The sequence below is a fragment of the Buceros rhinoceros genome, unplaced genomic scaffold, assembly GCF_000710305.1.
Source record: "Buceros rhinoceros silvestris isolate BGI_N320 unplaced genomic scaffold, ASM71030v1 scaffold27063, whole genome shotgun sequence".
In the NCBI taxonomy this organism is placed as follows: domain Eukaryota; kingdom Metazoa; phylum Chordata; class Aves; order Bucerotiformes; family Bucerotidae; genus Buceros; species Buceros rhinoceros.
Window position 1 is genome coordinate 1 of NW_010405838.1, and position 12,957 is coordinate 12,957.

The 12,957-nt window shown below is 38.4% G+C and overlaps 1 protein-coding gene across 1 annotated transcript in view; it reads left to right on the forward strand.

The window, feature by feature from the left end:
• The first annotated feature begins 366 nt into the window (after positions 1-366).
• Positions 367-12,957, forward strand: part of HERC2 (HECT and RLD domain containing E3 ubiquitin protein ligase 2) — a 71,455-nt gene continuing 58,864 nt past the window's right edge. The window contains exons 1-2 of the mRNA XM_010133884.1: positions 367-438; positions 11,881-11,995. Of these exons, the coding sequence (XP_010132186.1) occupies positions 367-438; positions 11,881-11,995 (187 nt within the window). The remainder of the gene's footprint in view (positions 439-11,880; positions 11,996-12,957) is intronic.

The following is a 12,957-nucleotide window of genomic DNA, read 5'->3' on the forward strand; positions in this document are numbered from 1 at the left end:
AATCTGCGATCAATTATTTATTTAATGCACCACTTATGGGTCTGCGGGGCAGCGGTAGGCCTTCGATGTAGCTCAGTGCAACAGAAGGGAGGCTTCCTTCTACGGATGCTGTAGGAAAGGGAAGTGGGGCTTTTTGGCGTTCAAATAGTGTTCTTAATGCGTGTTACTCTCCCTGTGCAATTTCAGGGTATGTGAACGAGGGAAGTCCTTACAATAAATTTTTAAAGACCAAGTGGAAGCCATGCTAGTTTGAACAAAAATAACCTTGTGTGGTTTATTTAATGAGCTAGATTGTTATTTTTTTTTTTAATTCTGTGGCAGGTTGGGCTGCTCAGCCAGCCTGGAGACAAGGCTGGAGAAGGAAACATGTCTTCTGACTCTTTTTGTCTGGCTGCTCAAGCTAGGTTTGACTCCAAATGGTTGAAGACAGACTTACAGGTAAGGAGTTAGATGGTATTGCATTGTGACCTTTCAGGTGCAGATCAAGGATGCTTTTAGTCTAAACAGCTGAGAAATGGAAGACTGCAGCATGCTCTTGAGATAGATGTATAGAGGTTTTGTGAGTATGCTGGTTGAAAACTGATCTTGAAGAAAAACTGACTTAGTCCGAGCTGCAAACAGATCTGTATTGTGATTCTAGTCCCGTGTGCTTAGGAACAAACTGGACTTCATATGTGTGTTATCTTTGCAGAGTGTCAAAGCACACAGCGGAGTTGGTAGCATTACTTCTAGATCTATAAGTTCTTCATTTAGGCTGTTGCTGAACTTCTTACCTGCATATGAGCTAGCAGCTTTAATGCACAAGAGAACTGAACAGAAAGGCAATGGCAATCTATGTTTTGAAGAATTCAGATTGTCTTTTACTGTAGCTGTTTGTGTAATGGGTATAGACTTCCTTTAAATTTTCTCCTTTTTGAAGTGAGTTAATTTTTTGTCAAAGGTATGTGGTTGAAATGGAACTGGTTTTTATTAAAATGTGCTGGAGTTTGGTGAAGTTTTATCTTAGAAGATGATCTGTTTATTTATTTAAGTTGTGTGATAAAGGAGGAGGATACTGTCATGTTTCCCCGATTTTGGTTTGAAAATTAAGTGGAACATATAGAGAAGCAGAGTGGTTTGGGTCAGCTATGTTTGTTTTAGATGAAATGGTTAACTAAAGTCCTTATCTGTCTTCTTCCTTGCCCCAGATGTTGCATATAGATGCCTTGCTTTGAATAACCTTTCCAAGTTGCTGCTCAAAACTCTGAAATTCTTTTTGGGATGGGCCAGCCAGTGTTTTTCCTTTGTTACAGATTAATAAAAATAAATTTTTAAAAAAATTGTATCCTGAGTGACTTTACCCCAAATTACAGGCTTGTAATCTGAGTGGTTGAGTTGAGCTGTTCTTGTGGTTGGGCAAGGGTTTTTGCCTGTGCAGTGGTGATTCAAAAGCAGCCGTTCTCCAATGTTTTACATCAAACAAGATAAATTGGAATCAGAAGTGACAGATACAGCCTTAGAGATTACACTGTTTAATAGATGTTGTATGTAAATGCTGTAAAATGGCAGGGCTTGCTCTTGATTTGGCTGGATGAGTTCTATTCTCTTTTTTTTTTTTTTTTTGCCAGTTTTGATCCAAAGCTAGATATTTTGGCTGATATGACACATAAATGTAGTAGAAAGCAATTTGAAGATAAGCATGTTAAGAAATACAGAAATATTTTTGAGTTCTCTGAAGGCTGGCTTTTAGATTACAAATATGTTGCTTCAATGACTAAAATAGAGGAAAATTTTAGCTGAAAAAGTGTCAATCTTTGTTGGTAACAACTGCTGACTATGCATTGCCTATTTTTCTTCTGTATTATATGGGTTGAAAAATGTGACTGTTCATGTGATGTGTCAGATTTTTCCTCTCATTTGTAGTGCTTTTTTTTCTACATCCCTTTTTTCTGTTTATGTAAACTTTTGACAAGAGGGTTTCAGTTCCCCTCTGAACTTTAAGGATTATTTTCAGCTGAGTGTGTATAAATGCAACAAAATATTTTTCTTTTGTGAAACTGTTGTGTATTTAATGTGTTGTAATCTTTTTAAAAATAAAAATCTTAATTAGAACATTTCTGTGAATAAGATCTCTTTATGTTCTTTATGACTAGTACTTCCTTTGTTTTCTTCCAGTCATGCTATAGTCAAAGTAGTGAGATTAACAAAATAAGAGAACAGTAATCATTTGTGATCTGCTGGATGCAAACATCACTTCTCTGGAATCTGAAGACTAGCTGTGTAATATAATTTTTGTATTAGGTTAACTGGTTTGGTATTACACAGGTTCTTCTTGTAACTCTATCTGGGTGTATGTGCTGCGTGTTTTAAAAAATGCGCATGTGAATCTTGAATTGCTATTTTTTAATGCATTAAATGGCAGATGTCTTCTGTCAAGCAAAGGGGTTTTGGGCTCTGGGGAGTTCTTCTATCGCATGATTGGCTATGCTAGCTACTGGTTGACTAGCATGACTTAACTGCCTGAGAAATTTCTTCATAGGTATAAATTCTGTCTCCCAATCCTTTAAATTCTACGTGTACTGAATATGCTGATTTCCTACTCCATATGTTTTTACTGGCTAACTATAGCAAGGCCTTACTGCTGTTCAAGAGACTGTCAACAGGAATTGAAAAGATGAGCATAGTACCCCGGAGAGGTTTGAAAAAAGACACACTAATTTTTGTGAATTAATCAAGCTGACTACAAACTGTTGTTTGGTATTAGACCCAGAATCTCTTTGCTTTGCAGCTAGATTTTTAACTTCTCACTGTACAGCAGTCCAAGAGTGGGTAGGTGAAAATCTGTGGAGAAACGGAATTGTACTGGGGAATTCTTACCTTAGGAGACATACAGAGATTGATTAGTCATTAAAAACTAACATTTTTTTTGTTTTTAAATGAAGTTCTTTGCAGCTGCAAAATTTTGGGAGTATAGGTAGAGTTGAAAGTGAAATGTTTCATTTGGTGAGCTTATATTCTCCAAAGTCTGGTCCGATGGGCTTTGCTTTTTTTTTTTTTTTTCATTTGTCACTGTTGCCAGAGTTTACTCTTTAGGCTTGACAACTGGATTAAACCATTTGAGTTTCTCTGAAAATCATTGGATTATTTTTTGCTTTAGCTCAAGACAATTCTGTGTTAATAATGTAATACACGATGTTGTAATACTATGCATGTTAATAAATCTATAGTATAGTGGTAGTAATATAATAACAAAAAAACTCGACACGTGGATTTTAGCATGGATTATGTTTAATCACCTGTGTGTGTCGCTGTTCCGGTTGGCATCCCGGCCAAATTTAAATGTTCTTATTCAGTTTTGGGATGTTATTGGTAAGAGACAAAGCCAGCACAATGTAGCATATTATTACTGCTCTTAAGAGAATTATCAAAGACATGAGCCCTTTTCTAATGCAGTGAGCCTCTAGCCTGCAGGATTAACTGAAATGCTGTGAAATGTCAATAGAATTACTATCTTGATAGTATATTTTTTGCTTATATTAATTTATCCGAAACTAATCAGTATTGTTATAGGAAGCCAAAATGCTCTACAAGGACCCAAGTGTGCTCCATAACTATTCCATGTCTTTTTACTAACGGTAGTTGTTGACCTGGTATGTTTTATATGCTAGTACAATTTTGAACTGATTAGAAACATTTGTTTTGTTAAAAATGTGTATTTCCTGGTGGAGCAAAGTTTAGATGTTTTGTGTTGTCTGAAAAAACATAAACTCTTATCGTAGCTGAAAAATTAGGATAGTTCAGCTTAATATAAGGCAACATTGGTAGTACAGTATGTCGTGTGTTCTCATGTTACATGTATCAATAATACTTTATAACATCACTGTTAATAAAATAATCCTATGAAGTTATAAAAAAGGTGGATTTTAGTAAAGGCCGCTTTTTCAGGGGTCGTGTTCAACATAATTGCTAGAGAGGTTAGCGTATCACTTAAATCTAAAAAAATGGAAAATTTGAATTAATACATATAAAACCACATACCTATTTATGTCTATTACTAGTAGAAACCATCACATTTATAGCAAAATCTGAGTGTAATGTGTTTTAATGGCTGGTCTTAAGGAAGACATCTTTTTTAAGTAGTATAAAAAAAAAATATACAAATGGAAGGGAAGATTAAAATTATTTACTTACACCTAGATACCCAGTTTGTTAAATCAAACTCTACTTAAAACAATTTCAGTTAAATAGATGTACTGTACTACTAATTTAGAATCTTATGCGGAGAACTTTAAGTAGTGATGGCTGAATAATGAAAAACTAGAATTGCTGTCAGGTAATGAGATGCCTGCATGTGTTCAAATGGTGTTTAATTAGTCTGCTTATTCTGGATCCTGCGGAGAACTGTTGGGCTTAATAGCAGAGGTTAGAGGTGGAAAACTCGGATATTCCCGTAGCGTAGAAAAAAACTTTAGGTAACGATCAGGATGCAGGCGCTGCCTCCAAAAGGAGCATGATCCTTTTTCGTTGAGTTCATGCTTGGCAGTCTACTTTTGTCATCTCCTTTTGCCATAGAGGTGAGAATGAGATTTTTGAAATGAAACAGCCACATGTAAGAGTTGCATCGGTCTGAAATCTTTTTACCTTCCCTTCAAAGTTACATTTGGCATTTTGATTTTCATGAAAGTCCCATTGTTGTAGCATCTAGAGCAATGTCTTTGCTTGTAAGAAAGTAATGGAAATAAATGATGTCTTGACTATCAAAAGCAAGATGTTAGTGCTTTCTTTATTTTGTTGATTTCCTGTTTGTCTTCATAGTTTTGATTTTTCTGATCGCAAAATGAGAGGTTTTTGTGGAAGTTCTTACAGCTAACTGCAAATGAGAACTCCTACATTTGTAAACTGAAGTTTGCCAAAGGGAATTTTTTAATTATTTAAAAATGAAGTAATGCTGTTCTTCCGAAATAAGTGATTTCCAGAGGGAGGGGTGAGGACCCTATGTGGATTGATAGGTTAGAGAAATTAAATTTAACATTTATGCAAATATTTGGGCTTTAACAGTACTACTGTTCTGCAAATGGAGAAAGTTAGAGAATTTATCTGCTGTGTTTGAGGGAATTGCATAGTTTTTCTTTGCGTAAGATCATTAACTGTTAATAAAATCTTGCAACAAATGGGGGACTAGTAGACTATTATTATGGGAGCATTTCTAGTTTAACCCCAAATCTGCTGAAGTAATGTGGGGTGGCTGAACTTTCTCTTAGTTTGTCTTTGCTATTGGAGCTTTAAAGCAGTATGTTTATTTTTAATGATGTTGCATTGTGCTTTGCATAAGTGTGATAAGCAGCTGTGGTTGCAGGTCATGCTTCATAAGGGAAGGAAGGAAGCTAGGACAAAATACTGATGCTGACAATGAAAAAGGAAACACAAATTGAATGGATTCAAAAAAGCAAAAGCAACAGAGAGACTTGGGAAAGGACTTACTGTTCTGTGGTTTCCTTCACCACTACCTGGTTGAAAAAGTTTTTTTTTTTTTTACTCTAAAAAATCTGTTTTTTACTGCAAAATACAGCTAATGGCTAATGCAGAAGAAACTGAATGTAAGAACAGATCCTCTTCTCTCCCCTGCTGGCAATTCTGAAGTGAAGATTATTTAAGTGGCTTATGTTTAAAATCCATATTAATATTTTGTGATTATGATGTCACTTTCTTGAATTTCCAGTGCAGTTATATAATCAGGAATCCTACCTGAATCAATCCTTGTTCTTTTGTATAATTTTCTTTTCCTGGCTTCCTTTTTCTTGAGCTCAGCTTATCTTTTATGGTGGCTTCTATGCTTTCTGCAGGAAAGTTTATGAAACCACATCAAGAATATGACCTACTGTACCATGTTTGTCTGACTTAAACAGTTGACTCTAGAACAAAATCACAGCTGGCGATTGCTCTTAAAATAACTTACTAAAAGCAAAATTGTTGTGGTTCTTTGAGAATTCTCAGAAGCTTATCCAGTTATGGTTGCAAGATTTAGCTTTCTTGAAATGTAAGGAAATGTTAATGGAAGTGACTTATTCTCTAGAGTTGATGGAGATGGATGGGAATTTCACTGTCAGCCCCGTTAGAGAATGGCACCAGCATATGCCAGCAACCAAACTAGATATCCCTTTGACTTAATTAAATGTACCAGACAGAATAAATTACAGTTTTGCTAGTCTTATCTTCTGCAGTTAAAGATTAGAGTGGGGGTTGCCCAGTCTACAGTGAATAGTGGTGAGGAGCGTGGAGTTGTTGTTGTTTCAGTCTAGAGAAGGGGGCGTGTAGGTGGTGGGGCAAGAAGGACTCGGGGTCCTTGTGATTTTTTTAGTATCTTTCTGTCACTGTTGCCAGTTGCAAAAGTTCAGTGAAAACTTTATTATTATTAATCTGTTAATTTACTGAGTTTGTCAAGTTCATCCCTTTAATAACTCAGTAACTTTATTTCTGAATATTTAAAGGGGAAAGATGCCCACGTAAATCGAGCGATCAAGTGAGACAATGTTAGGCTTTACAAAACACAAGTAGATACTATTGTACTTGCAACCCTAGTACGTCAGAGGCAGTGATCAAATGTGTTTTTCTTCTCTTGCACTGTATCATCAACTGCCTTGTGAACTTTCCCTAAAGAATTGAGTGGAATAAGAGTAATTTCTCTTTTTGGTTTCTATTTTTTTAAAAAAAAATTTTTCCAAATTGCTCTGAACAAAAATTTAGTTCCCCTGTCTTAGCACTTGGATGTGCTGATAGACTCTTTGCAAATGACTGAATGCAAGAAATATTGATGGGAACAAAAGAAAAAAGTAGTATGTTCTTGTGCTGGCTAAGATAGTCTTAAAACATGGTAGAAAGCAAGCAAAGCAGAATTGTGTGGTTTGTTGGGTTAGTGTTTGTCATGGTTTCGGTAGTGGGGAATGAGGGTGCTGGCTGGCTCATGTAAGAAGCTTTGTGAAAAAGCTCCCCCCTGCTCCTTCCCCCTGCCTCTGATTTGACTCTGCCTCTGGCCAAGGCTGAGCCAATCAGCACCTCTGTGAATAACCTATTTAAGAGGGGAAATTGGTTTCACAAGGACTTTTTTTTTTGTTTTGGGGAGCTTTCTTTTTGTTTTGGAGGAATAAGGACAGAAGGAGGGGCAACCGTATGGAAACCAGTTGTGTGATCCCCCAAGGTAGTGAAGAAGAGACTGGGGAGACATGCAGGAGCAGCCTGTATTTTCCTTTGGCCCATGGTGAGATGGCAAGCTGAGACCCTGCAGTCCTCAGAGATCACTGGTGAAGGAATTATTTTGCATAGAGCCATGGAGAAGCCCACACTAGAGCAGAGAGTGGTGGAGATGCCCAGGCTGCAGCTGGCAGTTGATCCTGTAAAAGGCCGTGACTCTGAGGAAGATTGGCACTGGGGTGGTTCACTGCTGGGAGAACTGCTACTGGTGGAAGACCCCCAGGCTAGCTGGAGGGGTTCATGGAGGTTCTCTGGGAGGGGTTCCACATAGTAGAATTGTAAGGAGTGTTTCCCTTGAAGAAGAGTGAGCGAAGAAGCAGCATGGAGCGAACTGGGACTGACTGCAACCCCTCATCCTTTGCCCTCCCTGCACCACGTGGTAGGGAGGAGGTAGCAAAGCTGGGCCTGTGAAGAAGGGATTTCAGCTGATGATTTGGTTGCAGTTCTGTTGTTTAAATTACATTGACTTTGTTTCTCTAGGTTGAGCCTGTCTTTTGCCTGTCATCATAATTTGTGAGCGAGTCCTCTCTGTCCCTTGTCTCGACCCTTAAGCCCTTTGTATTTTCTCTTACTGGAGTAGTAGAGCGGCTGCATGGTGGTTAGTTGCTAGCTGGGTCTAAATCACTACAGTAGCTGAAGCAGATATTTGACTTTTCTACCATATAGCTGACTCACTGCTATCTTCAGCTGCTAGTTTCACAGAATCACAAATGGTTGAGGTTGGAAGGGACCTCTCGAAGTCATCTGGTCCAACTCTCCTGCTTAAGCAGGGCTTCCTAGAGCCAACTGCCCAGGACCATGTCCAGATGGCTTTTGAGTATCTCCAAGGGTGGAGACTCCACAGCCATCCTGTGCAACCTCAGCCAGTACTCAGGCACCGTCACAATGAAAAAGTGCTTCTTGATGTTCAGAAGGAACCTTCTGTGTTTTGATTTGTGCCCTTTGCCTCTGACCTGTTACTGGGTACTGCTAAGCAGAGCCTGGCCCTATCTTTTTTGCGCCCTCTCTTCGGGGATTTATATACATTGATAAGATCCCCCTAAGCCTTCTCTTCTCCAGGCTAAACAGTCCCAGCTGTGTCAGCCTTTCCTTGTATGTTTGATGCTCCTGTCCCTTAATCATCTTTGTGGCTCTTTGGTCTCTCTCCAGTATGTCCATGTGTCTTTTGTACTGAGGAGCCAAGAACAGACACAGTGCTCTAGGTGTGGCTTCACCAGTGATGACTAGACACCATCTGTAGCACTGCTGTCAGTGCTTGTGCTAATACAGCCCAGGACACTCATTAACCTTCTTCATGGCAAGGGCACTTTACTGGCTCATGTTCAACTTGTTGTCCACCAGGACCCCCGGGTTCTGTTCTGCAAAGCTGCTTTCCACCTGGGTTACCCCTGGCATGTACAGGTGCATGGGGTTGTTCTTCCCCAAGTGCAAGACTTTGCACTTCCACTTGTTGAACTTCATGAGGTTCCTGTCAGCCCGTTTCTCCAGTTAAGGTCCCTCTGGATTGCAGCACAACCATCTGGCATATTAGCCACTCTTCCCCATTTCTCTGCATTAAGGGAAATATTTCACTTAACAGAGTTGTGAAGCTTCTGTTATGGTTCTACGATTTTGGGATCATGGAAATAAAATTGCTTGAATAATTTATCATTTAAAAACTCAGACTTTTCTTTCTCTTTTGGCTACCATAGTAGCATTTCACTGTTTAGTACATCTGCTGAATGTCAAGTAGATTAATAATGAACTTGTTACAGTAGGAACTGAATTGCCCTCAGTTATGACAGATGAATTGGTTCTGAATACTGTTTCTTAATTGTCCTTTCAGTTGGTTGCTTTGATTATTGCTTCAAGCCTTCCTTTACTTTCAAATATGTCTCTGTTTCCCCTTCTCCCACACGTGTACCAGTGGCAAAATGTTTAACTACAACCTAAATAAAAGCAAAATTGTTTATCTGAAGGCTGCTTCTGGTGGAAGATTCTGCATGAGGTATTTGGAGAAGGAGAGGGAACTCTCTGTGACCTGTAATCTTGGTGGTGCTTTATCGTTGTGCAACATACCAAGAAAATGATAAGAATTTGAACACCAAACCCAAGGCAGAAGAAATTTTGTTTACTTTTTCTGTTACTTGAAAGACATGGGTGAACTTTGTTATATGTAAAAGGATTAGAGGTTAAAATGGAGAAAACAATTCTGATTCTGCTTTACAGCAATACTTACAAAAGTAGTAAGGATTCAGAAATGAAACAATGCTGTTTATGAAGAACCTTGAATGCAAAGCCTGTAGGCCTTTATATTGTGAGCGTGAGGGCTGTGAAAATCATTCACCATACCGAGGTGGTCTGAGAATGTAAAATAAACTGTGTGAAAAGACAGTTGATTAGACAAAAAACTTTGTGAAAACTGTAATTTATTATGCCCAGAGAGGTGGTAGAGGTCCTGTCTCTGGAAACATTCAAGGTCAGGCCAGATGGGGCTCTGGGCAGCCTGATCTAGTTGAAAATGTCCCTACTTACTGCAGGGGTGGGCTTGGACTAGATGACCTTTGAAGGTCTCTTCCCACTCAAAGCATTCTATGATTATGCAGTCCATCTGCAGGGTTGCCTCACTCACTATTTTTCAAAGTTATATTTTAGCATAGGTTAGCATTCAACAGGTGAATGTTTAAAGAAAAAATATATCTTTATCACATATGAGCCACAAATAGTGAAACAGTTGTGTTTAGCTATTTTTGCAGGAAAAGATAGAAAAATAGATTCCTTAAGTGCCTCAAAGTATATGACCACATCTCATGAAGAAGAAAACGAATGCCATTTATTTTTGAAATAATTACAGGCTGAGAACAACACAAGAAATTAAGTCAGTGGTGAAGGGTTGATTTTCTTTTTTTCTTTGTGAAATGCAACTTCAGACCATTCCAATTTATAAAACACTGAACAAAACACAGAATCTTTGCAAAAACTCTACATGTGGTCTAGTTCTGAAGAACAAGAGCTGTACTTTGCGGTAAAGCATGGTCACAGTCTAATTCTGGTGCTGCACAATTGATAAGTTGCAGAGAAGTTAAATAATGTCTAGCTCATGCTGTGTGGGTAGGGCTCCCCCCGCCCCCCGCCCTTATCCCCCTGAGATCAGAAAATAGCAAATAGGTGCATGTGTCAGCTCATATTTTATGCTGAAAGAAGAATGATTGAAATCACTAATACTTGTTGGAGTGGATTTCTCAAGTACGCAATGTGAAGTCAGGAAACTACTATGGTAATTGAGTGTGTTACAGGGGTGTCAGAACATGCAACTTGTCTTTAATTCTTCACCTTAACTGAGATTAGCGAGGTCAGCAAATGACTTCCCTGCTGGTAGTTGTGACTCTTAAAACCTGTAATCTTTAATCATTAAAATATTTTCAGGAAATAGGTCAAAATAAAGTATAAGCGGACTTCTGTGTGTAATGGTAAATATTTTACAGCAGATGTGTAAGTAATGTCTTTGTATTACTCCTCAATTAAAACACTTTGGATTTGAATGCTAGTTACATAATGCAAAGCTGCTTCTGAATAAGCCTTCAGCAGTTTTTTTTTTCTAAATGTCTCCACTGCACCTTTTTGGTATGATAAAGATACTGTTCTGGAATGTACTCCTGTTCTTCCTTATGCTGTACAGTTACAAATTATATCCTGGTTGTTACGGAATTTGTTTGGGATGTTGACATCTGTTTCACAGTGTCTTACAAAGCAGGGAACAACATCAGTAACAAGTTAGACTGATCATCAGAATTCTTCAAGGGACTTCCAAATTCATAAATCATTCGGAGACTTGGATTACAGCCAGTGCTCTTGTAGTGCTTCCAGCTAGCACAGTCCTCCCATTCGTTCTATTCCAAGTGTTAGTCCTATTGCACATGTAGCCTATTGGGAACTGACCTGGGCTGGGGCTGAGTCTGAGGCGGCCCCTCGCTCTTCCCCCAGGCACAGCTGATTTTAGTCTTGGTCGGTGCCGTAATCTGGTTCAGTACGTGCATTAGCCAGCATGCGAGAGGAGGCACTGTAGCAGCAGGAAGGAAGAGGGAGGACTGTGAGAGGTGCTTTGCACAGCAGGACCAGTTTGATCTGGTTAAATACATTTATGAATATGTGCCTTGATGTTGTGTGTTCTGGTTGAGTGCCCAGCTTTTCAGTTGCTCTTTTGGAGAGGGGTCTGTATTGACTTTCTTCATGCTTCCCCATTTTGTGACTTCATGCATCTTGACTTTGAATAGCTTTTGCTGAAGGGAAAAAGGACACGCCACACCATGACACAACACACCCCACCCCCTCTGCCCCCCACATTATTGCATGATGAGAGCTTGAATGATGAAGTGACCAAATCCATGCTTTTAATGAGAATTTTTCACTAAAATAAAGTTCATCTTGCTGTTTGAGCCTATACGGTTTTGTGCCTTTAATCTGAAAATAGCATTGCTAGAGAATCAGAGATCCTGAAGATCCTTTAAATCCCCGTCACACACACACGATGTATACGTATACTAGTGAAGTGACACATGTATTTTCATTCTTCTGGGACAAAATAGAAAATCTGGTTTATTTGAAAATTTAGCTTGAGTTGGCTTAAGAGGCAATTGTTGTGTGTAACTATATATAATGTATTATTTTTAACAGCTTGCTTTTACACGAGATGGACTATGTGGCTTGTGGAATGAAATGGTAAAAGATGGGGAGATTGTATATCCTGGAACAGAATTAACACAAAGTGTTGAACTACCTCCAAGAAAAGGTAAGGATTTTTAAATGATTTTTTTCCTTTGTTCATTTTTTTTGTTGCAATAATGAAAATGGAACCCTAATTTCATACTGTCACAGAACTTTGGTTTATTGTCACCTCTCTATACAATTTTCAGGTGTTCATTTTTTGAATTAAATATGATTGAAATTAATTTCTTAAGTGTACAGAAGGGTAATGTCAAACGAAGGCTGAATCTGTTCCAGCCTTTTGGAATTAAACTCCATAACTAGGCATGTTATTATGAGAGGGTCTCGGCAGTGTCCTTTTGTTTGGCATGCTTGGTGTGTTTGTTTAAAGGAAGTGGACTGTGTAATGGAATAAGGCCCATACTGCTATTTCTAATTTTGTTTACGGTCTCCATAAAGTAACTAAAAGGTCAGCTACAAAACTGTCCATAATCTGAGAATGTAGTCCTGCTTTTTTGTTGTTGTTGTTAATCATCCTCTAGTGTACTTGAGACCAGTTGAAACACTCTGAATTCTGCAAATGGCAGAGTAATGCATCTATTTAGAGAGATTTACTCTGGTGGAAGTGGATTTTGTTTCGTGATGGACTATGCCAAAATGGATTGATTCTGCTCTTGCCTTTTTTCCTTCTGATTGTGGTTGTCTTTGGATTTCTTATTGAACAGAAAATTAAACTGGTCAAAAAGGGAAAAAGTTTATGTGTCCTAACCTGCCTGAAGTGGGCTCCCCAAATGGGGAGATAAGGTTTGTCCGTAATTTATGTGACCCCCAAATAAATGAGGCTCTGTCTGGGAAATGGTGGAAATACTGCCTTTGGTAGCAATGAACTATTATTTCAGCTTCCATTAGTGTTGGATAGACATGATATTTCAAACCAGTAATGCTTAATTGCTTATGGAGAGGGTTGTGTGGTTTTTTGGTTTTTTTTTTTTTTTTTTTTTTTTTTCCCCTTTTTTTTTTTTTTTTTTAAAAATGGGGGGGGGGGGG